General features: G+C 35.5%; 1 protein-coding gene across 3 annotated transcripts in view; it reads left to right on the forward strand.

Moving 5' to 3' along the window:
- Positions 1-1,326: 1,326 nt before the first annotated feature.
- Positions 1,327-19,620, forward strand: part of IFT74 (intraflagellar transport 74) — a 78,161-nt gene continuing 59,867 nt past the window's right edge. The window contains exons 1-8 of one of the 3 annotated variants that reach the window (XM_082843277.1): positions 1,327-1,383; positions 6,126-6,264; positions 9,751-9,886; positions 12,066-12,114; positions 13,701-13,799; positions 13,966-14,026; positions 16,402-16,461; positions 17,867-17,928. In XM_082843277.1, the coding sequence (XP_082699403.1) occupies positions 6,145-6,264; positions 9,751-9,886; positions 12,066-12,114; positions 13,701-13,799; positions 13,966-14,026; positions 16,402-16,461; positions 17,867-17,928 (587 nt within the window). In that variant the 5' untranslated portion in view covers positions 1,327-1,383; positions 6,126-6,144. The other 2 variants (XM_082843279.1, XM_082843278.1) reach the window with 2 other exon arrangements.

The raw sequence follows: 19,620 nt of genomic DNA on the forward strand, positions 1-19,620 counted from the left end.
AAGAAGCAAGGAAGGGCACTTTTGAAAATTTATATTCTGCTTTTAAGCAAATAGCAGAATAGTAGAGAACTTTTCCTGTACCTGCTTTTCACTTGCCTTCCCCTCCAAGTAATCCTTATAATACCAAAGTGGCATATTTTGGGATGGCAAATTCTACCACCCTTCACTGCAACGACCATAAGTATAACAAATGACCATTACAAATATGTTGGTCTCAAATGGAATAATTACGTGAAAATGTTTTACAAACTTTGAGAACTCAATCACATGACATTATTTCATTTTGTATTGCACTGGTTTTAACCCACTTGAAGGCAGGTATACAAGAGAATAAATCTGGGCGTAAAAAATGTATACAAGGGCTTCCCTGGTGGCGTAGTGGTTTGAGAGTCTGCGTGCCGATGCAGGGGACACGGGTTCGTGCCCCGGTCCGGGAAGATCCCACATGCCGCGGAGCGGCTGGGCCCGTGAGCCATGGCCGCTGAGCCTGCCCGTCCGGAGCCTGTGCTCTGCAACGGGAGAGGCCACAGCAGTGAGAGGCCCGCGTACCGGGAAAAAAAAAAAAAAAAGTATGCAAGATGGGAATAATGTGAAAATGTTAAAAGTCCAATATGTATGTATGCTTAGAGATCCCATCACATTTTTTTTTTGAACTCCCATCGTATTTAAGCTGTCTATTGGAAGACTGGAAAAAAAACAAACTGCAAGTTACTTTTATTAGAGAAATAGGATTTGAGACGACGTAATTCTCATTTTTTAAAAAAACATGTTTAAAAAACATTATTTTAAAACAACTTTGCTTTTAATTCAGCCCTCACAAAATAACTCTGAAAGGAAGCCTAAAGGTATAAAACTTTCAATGAAATGAAACATGGTACCAGAATCGCATCAATACTTAATGCTGTATCGTCTATGTTGTATTCCTTCCTTCTAACAGGAAGGAAACTACTACTTATGAAAAACAAAAAGACTGTACAATGAATGCTGCCTACCACGGAATAACTTCAAATAATTCTTATTAAAAAGTCTGATGTATTACAAATGATGTTACACAGCGATATGATAAAACTCGCTGGAGTGAGTTCAGGTCATGCACACAATCAAGAGAGGTTACTCTGATTACAAAGAAAACCAAGGTTTTTAAATAAAATATTCTTCCCTAGCCAACTCGCCTTTTTCCCTGTCTTCCAGAGGTATCGAGGTAACAGAAGGTAGTCCTCAAACCTCGCGAGAGCATTTCACTCTCGCTTCACTGAGCGAAGGCCGAGGATTGGGCAATCAGGAGGAGGGGGCCTCACCGCGACCAGCCCCCGTTGCCGGGAGACGCGAAGGCGAGCGGCCACTAGGGGTTAGGCCTTGAGGGCCCAGGAAAGCTGCGCGCAGGTGAGCGGGGCGTCTCGGGTGAGCTAACGGGTTCGCGGGCCCGACTAGAGGGCTACGCGATGGTGGAGGGCTGGGAAAGAAGTGCGAGTGCCCTTGAGTCGTGCGACTTCGCTCTTTCCGCGCCCCGCCGCGGAGCGACCTCCCTCCTTACGCGCCCTCAGCGCTGGCGGAGGTGAGAAATCCCGGTTCCTCTTTGCCTCCCTTGCCGATTATTTTAGCCTTGGAAATGCTGATGCGCTTCAAACAAAATAAATCCAGCTCTTAGCTGTTCTCCTCCGCCAAGGAAGTTCCATTTTTAGTCCGGCGGAGCGTGAGGAGAGACCTCAAACAGTCCCTTGTGGAGACCTGCCAAGGCGAGACCAGAGGGAACGATTCGAGCGCCTCAAAGATAAAGTTCACTGTGGGCTGAGGGATTTTACTCGAAGTAATAATAAATTTCTGTCTGTTGGTCAGAGCGGAAGGGACTTAGCAACTTTCCACTTCTTCCTATATGTTAAAATGGTTGATTCGGGGAGGATAATGATTGTAATAATTAGGAGCCAGATGTTTCATGTGAAGTATCTGGAATTGTCACAACGGCTGTGCAAGCTAGAGCTCGCTTCCACACTGCAGATAGGGAAACACGTCCAGAGGGGATAATATGGCAGGTAACTGACGGAGCTCCGTTAGCATCCCTAAACTTGCTGGAACCTCTCTGGTTGTGTGAATAACCCCAGCGATTGTGTGAACATTTGAATGACTAACCCCGGAGTTAGTGGCATATTTGTTACTAGTGCCTCTCCTTTTTATTTTACCCGGTGGAACTGATCTAATGCTAACTAAACTTCTTCCGCGATAGTAAAGCAGTGGCAAAGAAAATCAGGTGGAAATTCTGTATATCGTACATTTTCTTAAAGTTCCTCAGGAAAGCTGGATTAACACTGACTAATTCTGTTGGAAACAGGTTTATTGTATTAGCTTTCTCTGGGAGAAACCGTTTTGACCACAGATCTTGTCTGCCTTTCAAAAAGTTGTTTCATGAAACTCTCTTTTCTATTTGCAATAATAATAGTAGTAATTTTACTACTTTGTCCGAAAAGTTCAAAATGGCAAGAAAATAGAATCACGGAGCTAGTTGGAATGGGAATGTTGTAAGTTTGGCGTGAACCTATTAAATATAAAGTGATAAGGGGATATCTGAATAGAAATTCCCAATAAACAGTTGAAAACTTAGAATTGGTGCCCAGTTTAAAGGACAGAACAGGAGATACTGATTTATGAGTAAACAGCCCAATTCAAGTTATAAGAAAAGGATGAAATATTATGGAGAGACGAGAAGTAATCCAAGGACTGATCATGAATGATGCTAAGGAAAGCCAGGGAAGAAGTGCTGGGCATGGGCTATAGAAACTGAGAAACCATTTTAGTTTGAGAAATGATTTATTTCCTTTTTAATAATTTAGTAAATTTTTGTAACTGGCAATGCCTTCATGTGGGAGGAAATTCAGACGGTACAAAAGAACAGAAAGTTTTTGCCTGGCCCTGAGATATATGCTGGGGATATAAAGATAAATAAGATCCAGCTCTTGCCTTCAAGGTAGAGAAATACTTAAGCAGATTATTTCAATTGGTGTGATAGGTCCTGGGACAGAGATGCGTATGGATCCATCGTAGCATTTAGGTCAGCCCTGTAAATTCAAATTGAAGAAGGTGGGGGTGGTTATGGTCTGGTCATTGAAGGATTCCTAGGGAGGATAACAGGCAAGATGTGTGTTATGCAAGGGGACCACTCAGGAGGCCAGTATAATAATCCACTTGAGTCCATGAGGCCATGAGCAGTACTATAGGAATGGAGAGGAAGTTAGATTTTAAGCATTTAGGCATAGAATCAGTAGTATTATTTCATTAGCTATGGGAAATGAGGGAGAGGGAGAAATCAAGGACTACGTTTCTGACTTGTGTGGCTAGGAGTTGGTACCAAGAGGAAGAGCAAATCTGGGGGAGATGACAATGAGTTTACATTTAGATATATTTATTTTGAAATACTGATGATATATTGAAGTGGAAATGTCAAGTAATTATTTGGATATAAACACCTTAGAGTGTGAGAAGTCAGGACTGGAGATACGGTGTTGTGAGTCATTAGCTTATTGTTAAAACCCTGAGTGTAGATGAGGTGGCACAATGAGAGATTAAAGAGGAAAAAGAAAAATAGACTGTGGATGATATCTTGAGAAATGCTGCTAATAAAGGCAGGTAGAATAAGATGGAGACTGAAAAAGGAGAAGCAGAGGAGGGGAGTGTCATGGAGATGGTTTCATGTAGGAGTGGACACCAGTAACAGAGAGATGACATTTACATTCCTAGCTGCATTGGCAGGAACCATTTGAATGGAAGAGTAGGAATCCAGGAGATAGAGGAAGTGGAAAAAGTAGAGAATAATGGATATAAGCTATTTTTTAGAGTTTGCCTGTGTAGAAAAAGGACATATAAGACTGTATTAAAGGTGGTTTCAGGATCAAGAAATTAGTTTTTAAGGTTAGGAAAGAATGGAACATGATAACAGACTGAAAGAAAGGAGAAAGTTTAAAGACATACGTAAGAGCTGGATAATGCCCCAAAGGAAATTGGGTCAGGGGTGAGGGAGAAGGAGGTTGGTAAGGAGAGGGAAGCTAATGTCCCAGAGGTATGGGATCAAGAGGATAAATCAGAATAGAGACTGATCTTGAATGAAAGAAAGGATGGCTATTGAGATTGGAGGTCAGGGTGGATATAGGAAAGTATATGTGCTCCAAATGTGATAGATTTCATGTCTTAATTTTCTCAATTATGAAATTGAGTCATCTGCTGAGAGTGGCAGGAGCAGACTTAATTAGAAAAGTGGTTAAGAATTGGAATCATCAAGGACGGAGTAGCTTATAAAGGATTAATAAAATAATTTCTGTGATGAGGGTCCATCTAAATTTGGTTACTATGGCTTTGCAGTTCTCCAGTCTGTATAGTCTTGGGATTTCCATCAACAGTGTTCAGCAGTCCAGGTTGAATGTAGAGAATGGTTTCTGATTTTGCCAGAAGGGTTGAAGAAGAGTTCGAGGATGCAAATTTGTTGATGGTGCTCCTGAGACAGTAATTTAATATTGAGAAGGAAAGGAGTCCTTGAAACTGACCTCCTCAAGGTCACTAATGGTTTCTTGGATGGGGATTCCAATGGACATTTCAGTGTTCATCTTACTTGAATTCCCAGCAGAAAATGTCATTGACCATTCCTGCCTTTTCTTGGCATCTCTGACACATACTCCTGGTTTTTTGTTTGCTTTCTGAGTCTTCGTTTTCAGTCTCATACTAGTTTCTCCTCTTCTGTGCAATCTCTAGGTATTGACATTCCTGAGGCCAGAGTCTTGGGCACTCTTTTTCTCCATATTCTCTCTCTAGTTCAGTATCTTTAAAACTCTTTTGAACATGACCTATAATAGGACATATATTTTACATTATAGACCAGTATACACATATGTGTAAATTTATATAAATATAACTGAAAAAGAATTTAATGAAACAGTACTCTTCCTATGTGCAGTGAACTCCCTTGTATTTTCTATTTTATTTCATATTTAAACCATATTGGTCATAACCTGCTAAATTGTTTTCATAAGCTACTAATAGGTTGTGACCCATAATTTTAAAATGCTATTTTAAATTATTAGCCCAAACTTTAAATAATAATATATTCTGATGAGTAAAGGAGGGGGCTGGTAAACTGGGAGAGAATGAGTGAATAAAGGAAATAGTTTAAGGGGAGGTGTAGTGAGAATAAAGGTGAGAAAAAGGTAGAAGGAGAGAAAATTAAGGCCAGAGAATAAAGTGTTTCAATGAAGATATTTGAGATGAAGCAATTCCAGATGATGACAAGCTCCAGCTCTGGCCATGGCTGTGAATGACTAAAATAGAGTTGAAATGATTATTGAAATTTAGGTCAGGGAACTGTGAAGCTAGAATGTTACATATTGAATCCAGTATCCATATGGAAGTCATCCAGGATGTTGGTGGTACTGGAATAGAGGACTGTGAACAAAAGACTAGTAAACATGGGGGAGAGATTAGGAGGTCCCTAGGTAAAAGCAACCAAGAAAGATGCAAGGCAATATAGTTGCATTATTTGGTCCTCAAAGGAAGAGAATCCTGTTTATTTTTTAAAAAACTTGGAAGAATAATGTTTTGACAGTGACATTGTGGAGCAAGGAGAGTGCAGTGTACTCCTTTGCTTTGGAATTGTGGGACTGGAAGCTAAAACAGCCTTCACTACCAAAAGCATTTCCAGGAGAAGACGGGAACCTGTTAAGGCAAAGTGTAAAAGGAACTATTTATAATAGGATTGAGAATACAAAGGAGTTTATTATAGACCAGAACTCACAGAGAAAATATCGGCAGAGAAGAAAGATACTGGTTTTGCCGGGAGAGAGAAAGCTTTCTAGAGTATGGGATGAGAGTCCAAGAGAGAAAGATATCAAGAGGGGCTTGCATTTTGATAAGATAACAGGGAAATGAGGAGGGCATGTTGTAATAAATGACTTCATGGTTCTAAATAGAACATTAATGTCAAATCTGAACAGAATTAAAGCAAGCTCAACCTTGTACGTAGTGATACCTGGAATGGCAATTTGCAAGAAAAGTCATCATGGATTAAATGTTTGAAGGAAGGGTATGCAGGTCACTACTATCTTGCTACAGAAGATACCAAAGGAGACCTATTCCTTGTTTCCAAACAGCAGTTAAAGTGAGCAAGCAATGGCCAGTAATCACAAACCTTCAGCAGCTCGGCCTGTTTCTCGAGGTGGGATTGGATTGACAGGAAGGCCTCCTTCTGGAATACGGCCCCCATCAGGAAATATTCGAGTGGCAACTGGAGTAAGTTTAAAACAAATAATTGAATTATTATGCATATATCCTGGTAGAATTTGGAAAGCTTGTCTATAATAAGAGATTCTTCTTTGTTTTTCTTTATAAAGAAAACATACTATTATGTAAGTATGTATTTTGGAAAACATCTAGAAGTATAAATGTGGGAGAATGTTTGAAAGACACTGTTATGAGAAAGAGGCCTGCTCATTGCTGATATTCAAATTTATTTTAAAGCTACAATAATTTAAGTGGTATAGTGTATTGGTGCCAAAACCAAGTGAAATGGAAAAGACCAGAAATGGAATCGGGCATGTAAGAATTTAATTAATGATTAAGGTGACATTTCAAATTAGTTGGAAAAACATGGAGTATTCAGTAGTGCACTCAAATAACTGGTAAACCATTTGTTTTAAAAAACCAAGTCCCTCCCTCACACAGAATTCTAGATATTTTAGAAATTTTATATTTAAAAAATGAAACCATAAATGTATTAGAGGAAAATATGGGTAAGTATTTTGTATAAACTTGGCGTAGGCTAGGCCTTTGTAAAAATAACAGGAAACATCGAGTACTGAAAAGGAAAGTATTTTTATATTTATATATTTGAATTTAAAAAAATTGAAAACATCATAAAAAGGTTAAAAGAAAAATGACAAACTGGTTAAAAAAAAGTATTTGCAACATATATGTCATACATAGAATTCAGACTCTTAAAATGAAAAAGGAAAGTTTACTCATTTGTAAAAGCTCTTTCTGTATTAAAGCTATAAATCCTATGTCCAATCAAAATTCCTTGAGATTTCTCTTGAGGTAGGGGAAGGAATATCATTGTAAAACTATTCTAGCATTCACTTAGAACGGTACAAAGGCAAAAATAAGAAAAAGTACAATACTCTAATATAAAAATATAAGAAGTAAAACAGTGTTCTGGTTGCTACAGCAGCCTAGAAACAAACTCTAGTAAATGTTAAGAGCTTAATGTAAGGTAGAGAGTGTCATAAATCAGTGAATCAGTAAGAGAAACACACCACATTAGAAAGAATTGGTAAACTTTATAAGCTGATAATTCTAAGCAGAATAATATCCTGTAAGGATATTTATTACATTTTCATTATAATTAAAATAGTGAAAATTTGAGAACAGACTAAATGGCCTTACAACAGGTTAATCTTAAATAGATTATGATATGTCTATCCCTATCGGCTATTAAGTAGCCTTTAAAAATTATTTTCAAAAAATATTTCAGGAAATAATATATCTTTATAGTACAGTATTAAGTGAAAAAAGCAGTGTGGTGTCCGTTTAACATAAAGATATATTTACATTTACATAGAAAGAAATGAATACACCAAATGAATACACCAAAATATTCATAGTTATTTCTCTGATGCTCACAAGAGATGGTTTTGCCTATCTCAAGGTGCGTGTGAGGTACTCAAGCTCGGACGGTAGACTAATTGCAAACTATAGATAATGTTGGGTCCTGTGTTTAAATCATAAGAAGAGCAGCAATTTTTGGAGGGAATAATTTTGTTAAAGTTAGGTTTTCTTAAAGTTTTAAGATTTTTCTAGAGTTTTAGGTAATATTATCAACATCATCATCAACTTATACTGAAATGATTTTTCTAAAGTCTTCATATATATGGTACTGAGTGAGGGTATCTTTTTCTATTATTCTAAGAGTAAGAATTTATGCTTGTTAAATATTTATAAAAGGAATCTGAAATATATTGGCCACCTACTGTTTGCCAGGTGCTTTAACTAATTTTTGCAGTTACTAAAATAGTAATGCTTGTTGTAAAACATGCAAAGGAAAAGTGTCAGAGTTCCCTCCTTCTACCCCAGGTATAACCATTGTCTAAGGTGTGATGTGTAACCTTCTAGACCTTTTTCTATCCATTTACAAACACTAACACACATCCATATATAATTGTATGGTTTTAGTATTTTCCAAAATGAGGACAGTGCTATATGTATACATTCTTATTTATCTTGTCCTTTTCTTTCAATAAGGTATTGTAAATATATTTCTGTGTGAACACATGAATACCTACTCCATTCTTTTTAATGTGTGCAGTTTTTGTTTTTTTTTTTGCGGTACACGGGCCTCTCACTGTTGTGGCCTCTCCCATTGCGGAGCACAGGCTCCGGACGCACAGGCTCAGCGGCCATGGCTCACAGGCCCAGCCGCTCCGCGTCATGTGGGATCCTCCCGGACCGGGGCACGAACCCGTGTTCCCTGCATCGGCAGGCGGACTGTCAACCACTGCGCCACCAGGGGAAGCCCTGTGCAGTTTTAATTTATGCTTTCTTCTCTATACTTTCATCTGGTAAATTTTTTTTAAGTGATATAGTTATTTGTGTAGCTGTCATAATTATGCTTGCATAGAGCCAAAGAGGAAATTATTCAGAAGGTTTATCCAAGGAGAGATTTAGCATTCCTTCCCAAAGATCACTCAGGATAATCCTGAACTCATTTCATTTGAATTTGTAGTTGACAGTATTCCTGTATACAATGTATTCTTTGGAATGTGTTACTGTTCCTGGCCCCCATACTCAAATTAATTACCAAGTACTTCTCAGAGTCACTTGAGAACTATGTTAGCTGATAGAATTTGAGGCTACCAGCTAAAAGAATTAAAAACAATCAAAATCAACCAGAATGGTTGTATCTAACCTCTATCTAAAATTTCTACTACATATTTAAATCTACTACTTTATTCTTTGACAGAGAGTGAGAAAAAAGAAAAGAGGGAAAGGAAGATAAACAAAAGAAGGATATCTTGGAACAGTTTCAGGCTGTCCTTTATACCTTCCCATGCCTGTACATGCTATATGAACTGACAAGAAGGGAGTCTTTTGACCTTTCCTCAGGGTGTATAATATTACATTAGATTCTGCAGACCTGAAGTAGAGAATCATGTAGAGTAATAATATGAATGCTTACTGAATGATGGAAACTCTTTAATACTTATATGGCTATCTTGTGATGTAATTGTATCTTTTTTTCTCAAGATGAAAATTTCTTTATTTTTTTCTGATTTTAATGGTAATATATACTTACTGTAATAATGTTGAAAATATGAAATTATATAAAACATAAAATAAAAATGAACTATTATATCATTATATAGGGATAAACTTTGTTACTATTTTTTAATGTAATCCTCCAGACTTTACAAAAATGGAATTATAACCATTTCCTATGATTAAATAAGAACAAATAGGTGGACATTTTGCTCCTTTCCAGTTTGGGAGTACTATAAATACATCTACACATAGAATTTTAAATTTTAAAGCAATGTATTATTTAATTATCATAGAATTTTAGAGGTTAATTTTATTTAATATTTCAGACATTTAAAATGTAAGGAAAATTTTACAAATTATATAGAATCTTAGTTTTTTTTAATATTCTCTTTGCAGTCTTAACAATATTAGAGGCACAGTCTTTTTCTTGTTTATTAAAACTGAATCTTGTTTGTCATTTAGATGCCACCTGGAACAGCAAGACTGGGCTCTCGTGGTGGTCCCATAGGGACAGTAGGAGTTCTGTCGTCTCAAATCAGAGTTGCTGATCGTCCTGTGACACAACAAGGTTTGAGTGGAATGAAAACTGGGATGAAAGGTATCTATTTTAAGAAGATGAGTATATTTTGTACAAGTATTACAGTATCATATTATTAAATCAGAATTGTAGACTGAAAGAGGCTATTTTACTCAGTTCTTATTCCTTGATTCACAAAATTATAAGGGTTAAATAAAAGAATGAATGTGAAAATTCATTGTGAACTAGGGAGTTATATACATATATTAGCTATTTTAATCTTCATTTTTCTTAACATAAAAGTTTGCTATAACTTTTCCTAAATTGAAGTATAGTTGATTTACAATGTCATGTTAATTTCAGGTATACAGCATAGTGATTCAGTTATATATACATACATATGTATATATATACTCCTTTTCAGATTCTTTTCCCTTATAGGTTTTTACAAAATATTAAGTATAGTTTCTTGTGCTATACAGTAGGTTCTTGTTGGTAAACTTTGCTATAACTTGAAGAAATTTGAAATAATTTGAAGAAAAGAAAAGCTCAGGAATAAAAATTAGATTTCTAGTACTATATAGAAATATTCTGAAATACTTTTTTTTTTTTGGTTTCTATACCAAAGTGACACTGGTAAGGTACTTGTGTATTTATGAGTAGTGAATCAAGAATTGTTACTTTTGGTAATAATATTCCATTATAATGCTTAAGTAAGGAAGTGAGGCTAACACATAGATTTATGTACTGCATCTCTCATTATGCCTCTCTGTGTTTAGAAAGGCATAATAATATATGTTATGATTCAGAAAGTTGGTCTATAATATATATATAATTCAAAGCACGGTGAACTGCTTTATAATGAGCTTTTTATTTTCTGTATTTGTGCAAATGACTTATCAGGGATGAAGATACTCTACTGGTACAAAATTAATTATAAGATGTCATACTATATTCTGTAATACAGTATATCATGCCTTTCAGGAGACTTAAATTTTCTTACTTGTATTATAATACCCTTAGCTCACTAAATATTAAAAACCAATTGATTACTGGACTTCCCTGGTGGTCCAGTGGTTAAGACTCCATGCTTACGATGCATGGGGTGTGGGTTCAATCCCTGGTTGGGGAGTAAGATCCTACAAGCTGTGTGGCGTGGCCAAAAGATGAGAAAAAAAAAACAATTGATTATTTAGAAATGCTTGCTTAATAATTATCAATACTGTGAAGGAAAATGAGTCAAAATTTTGTAGTTGTTTAGTCTTTAAAAATGTCTTCATAGAAGTGTTTATGTTTAATATTATTTAAAAACAAGGGTAGAAACATACTACAATTCTATAGAGAATTCATCAAATTTTATTACTGTATTAATTTCTCCTTTAAAACAGAACCAGTATCATTTAAGATAGTAATTTTCTACTTCAAAGCCTTGTGCGAAAGAGTTCTGATTGTTACCATCATGCACCACTGTCTGCTGTGACTTTTGCTCTTACCTGTTCCAGTTTCTCATTTCCCATTCTAGTGAGACATTCTCTCCCTCTTCTCAGTATAGACCTCAGTCAGTACTCCCTAGCTGTTTCTCTCATGCCTTGCAGGGCACTTTACCTCTCTCAAGGTTTGGGACATTTAACCTAGGAATACTTTTTTAGTCCTACTGAAATGTAAGATTATGTTTCTTTCTAAAAAGTCTCTGAAAAAATTATGTAAAATCATAATATCTTGCCTACATTGAGAAATTTGTAGTCTAAATCTGCACTGTCCATTATGATAGCCAATAGGTATATGTGGCTATTTAAATTTAAATTAATTAAAATTAAGTAAAATAAAAATACACTTCCCAGTAGCACCAGCCATATTTCAAGTGGTCAGTATTCCCATGCAGCTACTTTATTGGACAGTGCTGCTATAGAATATTTCCATTGTTGCAGAAAGTTCTTTTGGTTAGCCCTGTTCTAGACCCCCTTAGACCCAGTTTCCATTCAGCCAACCTGACCTGTAGAATCCACTGTTTTTGTTTTTGTTTTTTTGAGTCCATTGTCCTGACACTCTTTGTGGTCTTAATTCAAGCTTCCATTATGTCATGATGCTAAGATATTAGTTCTCTTTTCTATTTCAGTGCTTCTTCCTTATTTTCAGATTTACTGGGGCATTTGTCAGCATTATTAGAGAGCTGTTGAGTGTAATTCTGGTTGTGCTTTGGATTTGCTATTTTGGTGGCATTTTCAAACTGAACACTAATACTTAAAAAAATGTTTTTTAGGTCCCCAGAGGCAAATTTTAGACAAATCTTATTATCTTGGGCTTCTTCGGTATGTTAAATACTTTTTTTCTATGCATGATCATGAAGTTTTAACTACGGTACTTATTAAGATAATTAGGTTGTAAAGCAATTATACTCCAATAAAGATGAAAAAAAAGATAATTAGGTGTCTGTTAATTCCTAAGAATTTTGTATTCTAACATCATTTTTGGTTAATTTGGCTGTAAATAGATGTCATCACAAAATGTGGTGATACAGTTAGGCTGAGGTTTTAAATTTTATGTATTTGAATGTATGTGAACTATATATTTCAAGTTCACTGTTTTTCATTTAATAATAATAATCTTTTATGCTTCTTTCACTAGTTATTCTGAAATATATTATTCATACATATATGAATAATATTATGTATTAATGATATCTGTATTAATGGTAAAATATATATGCTTATTTATAATAAGCATATATGTATTAATATATATGTATTAATGATAAAATATATATGCTTATTTAATATATTTAGTACAGAGTTTTAAGTAGGTATGTATTTGGTCAGTTGCTATAAATGTGGCCTAATTTTAATTAATTCATAAGCTTTGTTATATATCTCTAAGTATGCAGCTCTAAATTAAGAACTCTTTTCTCTTTCTATACCTACCTTTTTCTCTGCTCAGGTGTCCTACTTTCTTATCTCCATTTTTCCATTACACTTTGTTTTCTTGTTGGCTCATCCTCTATATCTTCTTTCTCTCTGACTTGCATTCCATTTAATGCATCCTTGTATCGTGTCCTGAAAGCTCTGTTTTCTTTCTTAGTCCTTCTTAATTCTTTTGTTGTTCAATTACCTGAATCCTTTTGATTCTCAAACTCCAGAAGGCAATAGGAGAAGGGTAGGTTTTCTCCATCTGTCCTCAAAGTTGACATCAGTAAGAAAGATAGTGAGGCCATCAGTTGAATAGCATCTTTTGATATCCAGCCACTTTTTAATCAAAAGAAGGGAAGGTGATAGAGCTGTTTCTCATCATTGCATTGCCTCTCTTCTCCAGGATTTGTGCTTCTGTATTAAAAAAATAGTTTTACCTATTTGTGTAGTTGACTGTAGAGCAGTGGTTCTCAGTTGGCAGTGATTTTGCCCCCCAAGGAACATTTGGCAATTTTTAGACACATTTTTAGTTGTCATAATTAGGTTTGGGGGGTGTGCCACTGGCATCCAGACCAGAGATGCTGTTAAACATCCTACAGTGCACAGAATACCACCCCCCTACCAAAATATTATTCAAAGACCTAAAATGTCAATAGTGCTGCTCTTGAGAAACCCTGTCCTAGAGGGTAGCAAGAGCTGTAAGGGTGACAATTAGGTATCTACTTCTGTCTTAGATTGTACCAGTTTGCCCAGGTTTCCATACCAGTACTGTTTCATCTTTTTTAATGAATAGAGAACCTGTATCAGTTTATCAGTTGGGATATACCTCCTTAATCAAATAAGCCACTTAAATTGTTTTTCTTTTTTTAGTGAAATTTCACAAAACCATTTATATTATTGTTACACATTTATGAAAAGTTTGTTTTGTTTAACTAGAGAGACTGTTTTCTGGATTGGAAGTATTACTGACTTTTTAATTTCTTCTCACTTAGAAGTAAAATAAGTGAACTTACAACAGAAATCAATAAACTTCAGAAAGAAATAGAAATGTACAATCAAGAGAATTCAGTATATTTGTCATATGAAAAGAGGTGAGTAATTTTGCAGTTAAAGTATGCAAGATATGTTTTTATTATGAGTAACATTTAATGTAGTATGTATCAGGAGTTTAATACTGAATTTGTAGTTATACATAATATTCATAATGTTCATCTGCCTGTTTCTGTAATTATGAATGTTTTTATTTTATGTTTCCAGAGCTGAGACTTTAGCTGTTGAAATCAAAGAGTTTCAAGGACAACTAGCAGACTACAACATGGTATTTGTTCTTTTCTGAATCTCTTTTGAATATTTTCATTGTTTTTTTACCAGTTTAAAAAATGTTATTTTAAATACCAAATAATACATGAATACATGCGTAGTGAGAAAGATTGAAACCATAGAAAGTAGATATTAAAGTTTCGCTTTGCTTTCTCCCTCCTTTCCCTCCCCAGAAATAATTTGGCTTAACAGATTGATAAGTATTCTTCAAGCCTTTAAAAAAAAAAAAAAAAAAAAAGAATTTATCAATACTTAAAAATACAGAAACATGCACACATTTTTTCCCTAACAATGTTAAAATAATAATTTTTAAAGTAGATAAAATTTATTGGGTACTAGCAATGTCATTACTTTAAAAATGTTTTTGTCTTTCTATGGAGTGTTGTCATCATGAAATTTTAAAAATTTAATTACTTAGTCCACAAATTACCTTCATCAGTATGTTTCATTCAAAATACAGTGTTTGCCTTCTGTCAAAATAGAGTATCTAACATAAACATAGTTTTGCTTCCTAATGTGGACTTCCAGAAGATGATTCCTAATGTGGATTTACAAAAGAAATGATCCCGTTGGCAGTGTTGATTACTGCCTCAATCTTTGGGGTAATCTTGGCCCCATGAAAATTTCTAGTGGCAAAATTTTCTTCCTTCCTACTCTGTAGGTACTTTAGGCAGCAGTGGTCTCTGGACTTACTGAAAACTTTTATCTCACTTCTCCAACTAAAAAATAGCGTTACAGGGCTTCCCTGGTGGCGCAGTGGTTGAGAGTCCGCCTGCCGATGCAGGGGACACGGGTTCGTGCCCCGGTCCGGGAAGATCCCACATGCCGCGGAGCGGCTAGGCCCGTGAGCCGTGGCTGCTGAGCCTGCGCGTCCGGAGCCTGTGCTCCGCAATGGGAGAGGCCACAACAGTGAGAGGCCCACGTACGACAAAAAAAAAAAAAAAAAAAAATAGTGTTGCGCAAAATAAGAAACATGCCACCATAACGGTTAGGTAAATTATGATATACCTACTTGATATTGTTACATTGTACTCATAAACAAAATTTCTCTGATTATAGTATATTGTAATTTTCACATTTGTTGGACTTTATAATCCATAATATTCTGTAAATGATGTTCTGTTCTAAATATGAGAAAAATAGTTTTTTTGTTTGTTTGTTTTTGTTTTTGCGGTACACGGGCCACTGTTGTGGCCTCTCCCGTTGCAGAGCACAGGCTCCAGATGCGCAGGCTCAGCGGCCATGGCTCATGGGCCCAGCCGCTCCGCGGCATGTGGGATCTTGCCGGAACGGGGCACGAACCCGCGTCCCCTGCATCGGCAGGCAGACTCTCAACCACTGCACCACCAGGGAAGCCCGAAAAATGGTTTTTTATAAAATATAAAAAGACATTAGATGAAAGGGATTTTTAGTTGTACTAGAATGCATTAGGTAAGTTACTTAATATAAAAATATTAATAACATGTAAAATATGCTGTTTGTAGGTTTTTCTCTGATACAGAGAAAGCAGTTAGTTAGCCAGATATCTAACATATAGTAAGGTCTCAATAAATATTAGAGCTCATTAGCACTTATTATTCATACCACAAGTGAAAACGTGATATATAGTAATTTATATTACATTAGGAACGCTTAGTCTTTTGAAATCAATTACATCCAAATAGTTTGCTTTTAGTAGCCTCCTGTTCAGATTCTGGCTCTACAACTTGCTAAATTTCTGTATCTGCAAAATGTGGACAAAATATCTACTTCATAGGGTAATTGTGAAAATTAAGTGAAATAATACATCTAATAAGTTCAGAACAGGGTTTGGTACAAGGTAAATAGATAAATATGTTTGCTATTCCTGTCATTGCCTAACTCTTTGAAGTACGCTAACTAGTGTTCTGTTTGTGCCTTGCCCTGTTTTTTTTAAATTTTTTTTTTAATTTTTAGAAGACCAAGAAAATCATTTTACATTTACACTGGTGTAAATTTGTAAATCCGTTAACACTCCTCCCCCCTGAAAAGAAAAAAAAAAGAGAGAGAGTGAGAGATCTTCCCCCAGATTTTGTCTTCTCAACATCCTTCTTTATAAGCTCAGACATCTTTTCAGCGCAGACAAAGCTCTTTGAGGTACGATCGGCAGGAAGAGTAGTTCATTACTGCCTACTTTTCCACCCTAAAGACGTAGTTTATTGATTGCCGTAATTCATAGTATATGCTTACTTAGATAGCTCAATATTTGTTTTTGTCTTAGAATGTAAAGTACTTGGAAGTATTAATACTTAAATGACTACTCATTAGTTGTAAGATTGAATACCTATATTATGGATTACAGAGAAAATTTATGAAGACTAATATAATATGGTTTTTTTGTACTTTTCTTTTTAGTTGGTAGATAAACTTAATACCAATACTGAAATGGAAGAAGTAATGAATGATTACAACATGGTAAGAAAATTTATAAGTATAAGCAATAGATCTACATTGCCTCCAAAACAAAGCATTTATATGTAGAAATAATTTGATAAAACCTTATGTACCTTGGAGATAGGTATTACTCTGATCCTAAATACTACTGTTATAGTTGAGTTCCTTTAGTTGCTCTTTTAAAATTTCTTCCTGTTGATTGGCTCTCCCAAGTGGATGCTTCAGTGTCTTTCTGCAAGGCTGTGTTTAAACTGGTCTCTCACTAAGCATTAGTTAGGGAGTCCCGTCTACATATATATTATGTATATAATATACATAATATATATTATGTATATAATATACATAATATATATTATGTATATAATATATACATAATTATGTATATATGTATATATTATGTATATATTACATATATATGTATATATTATGTATATAATATACATAATTATGTATATTATATACATAATATATATTATGTATATAAATTAGTTTCTATATAAATTAGTATATATATATACTAATTGTATATAAATTAGTTTGCAATACTTCTGGTTTAATATTTGTGCAAATGGAGCTGAGTACTCAATGAAGAGTTTTATTAGAAAGGGAGAAAATGAATAGTTACCATATGATGCCAGACATAATACTACTTTTGATTAGTAAATGAGAATTTATGTTCAGTGGTCTTGGATTATTTGGTAGAAAACAGTAAAATGATAATTGCTAGCTTAATTGATTATAAATATTTGGAAAAAAATAACATACAACTTATAGCATAGTTTATAATTTATTTATACAATCAAAGACTATTTTATAAAAGCATAGGATTTATAAAATGACTTTTCTAAATTGGGATTCTATTAATAAAAACAATGATAATGTAGTGAAATTATTCTTAGCTTTAAAACACAGGAGAATTCCCAATTTAAAAACTGTATTTTTAATGCCAAATGTAAAAAAGTAGAATCTTTGTGTTTTCTTAGTTTTTTGGGATGGGTCCAAATTCTAGGCTGAATATGCACAGGTAGAGTCAACTAGGAGTACTCAGGTAAAATCCTAAATGATTTAAGAATGCAACTTGCATTGGGTGTAAATTTAACATATTACTAATCAACTATTGAATACTTAAAAAAACTTGAAATTCTGTTTACATTAATGAAGTTTACATTAGATTACTTGACAGATCAGTAAACAGTGAATATTTTTGGTGTGAGATTACAGTGCCTGTGAAAAAGACCATTTATTTGTATTTGGTGTTTGTAGTGGTTTGTTAAATGAAGCATACTGTATTTTTTAAAACTTTGCCTGTGGCATTATGATTATTATAATAATCTCTAATTGGTTCATAATCAGAACAACCTTTAAAGAGATAGTTTGGCCTAATGGTAATTTTTATCAATAACTTTTGTGTTAACTCTTTATTCAGCTTAAAGCTCAAAATGATCGAGAAACACAAAGTATGGATATTATATTTACTGAAAGACAAGCGTGAGTACACTCCGTTTAGAAATCAAACAGATTTATAAGTGACTCGTATAAGGTAGTTTAACTTCTGAGCCATTTATTTCTTTACAATTTTGTTAATTGGTTTTCCCTGATGTATTTTTTATTTTAAAAAGTTGAATATTTGCAATACAAATTGTATTGTTTATGTATCTTCATTCAGAGAAATAAAATTTCTACGTCTTGGAGTTTAAAATCTAAGATGGATAAGAACATCTTCATCTCTACCATTTGCAATTTTAACTTGAACTCTTTTTTTTAAAAGATTTGTTTATTATTTATTTATTTTTGGCTGCGTCAGGTCTTTTTTTTTTAACATCTTTATTGGAGTATAATTGCTTTACGATGGTGTGTTAGTTTCTGCTTTATAACAAAGTGAATCAGCTATACATATACGTATATCCCGATATCTCCTCCCTCTTGCGTCTCCCTCCCACACTCCCTATCCCACCCCTCTAGGTGGTCACAAAGCACCGAGCTGATCTCCCTGTGCTATGCTTCCCACTAGCTATCTATTTTACATTTGTTAGTGTATATAAGTCCATGCCGCTCTCTCACTTTGTCCCAGCTTAATGCGTCGGGTCTTAGTTGCGGCACACGGGATCTTTGTTGAGGCATGCAGGATCTTTCATTGCGGCATGCAGGCTCTTCATTGTGGCGCACAGGCTTCTCTCTAGTTGTGGCATGCAGGTTCCAGAGCACGTGGGCTCTCTAGTTTACGGCATGTGGGCTTTAGTTGAGGCACGTGAGCTCAGTAGTTGTGGCACGCAGGCTTAGTTGCCCCGCGGCATGTGGGATCTTAGTTCCCCGACCAGGGATCTAACCCTCCCGCCCTGCATTATAAGATGGATTCTTTACCACCGGACCACCAGGGAAGTCCCTAACCTGAGCTTTTTAACTAATTCGAATTATGAGATTTAAGCCCCAGTCTAATGAAATGCACATTATTATTCAGTGGGCTATTTATGTTATTTCATTATTCAATTATTAATTGATAATTAGTTGTTATATTAGTAATCTAATCATAGATGTAGATTATTTGTGCATCTTTATATATAACCTGGTTAAAGACCAAATACCAAGTAACTTTGAGTTTCGTTATAAGGTAAATGTGGCAGTGACAGTAATGACTACAAAGATAATAAATGGATGTAGTGTAGTTATCTTAGCCCATTTGGGCCGCTATAACAAAATACCATAGACTCGGTTACTTATAAACAACAGGAATTTATTGCTCACAGTTCTGGAGGCTGGGAAGTCCAAGATCAAGGCACCAGTATAGTCCTATTCTGGTGAAGGCCCTCTTACTGGTTCATACCTAGCACCTTATCAAGGTATCATCACATGGTGGAAGGGACTATGGAGGTTTGTGGGATCTCTTTTTTTTTTTTTTTTTTCAGTACGCGGGCCTCTCACGGTTGTGGCCTCTCCGTTGCGGAGCACAGGCTCCAGACGCGCAGGTTCAGTGGCCATGGTTCACGGGCCCAGTCGCTCCGCAGCATGTGGGATCTTCCCAGACCGGGGCACGAACCCGTGTCCCCTGCATCGGCAGGTGGACTCTCAACCACTGCGCCACCAGGGAAGCCCTGCGGGATCTCTTTTATAAGGACCCTAATCCCATTCAGGAGGACTCCACCCTTATGACCTAATCACCTCCCAAAGGCCCCAACCTGCTAA

This window comes from Leucopleurus acutus (assembly GCF_964270905.1).
Source record: "Leucopleurus acutus genome assembly, chromosome: 7".
Lineage (NCBI taxonomy): Eukaryota > Metazoa > Chordata > Mammalia > Artiodactyla > Delphinidae > Leucopleurus > Leucopleurus acutus.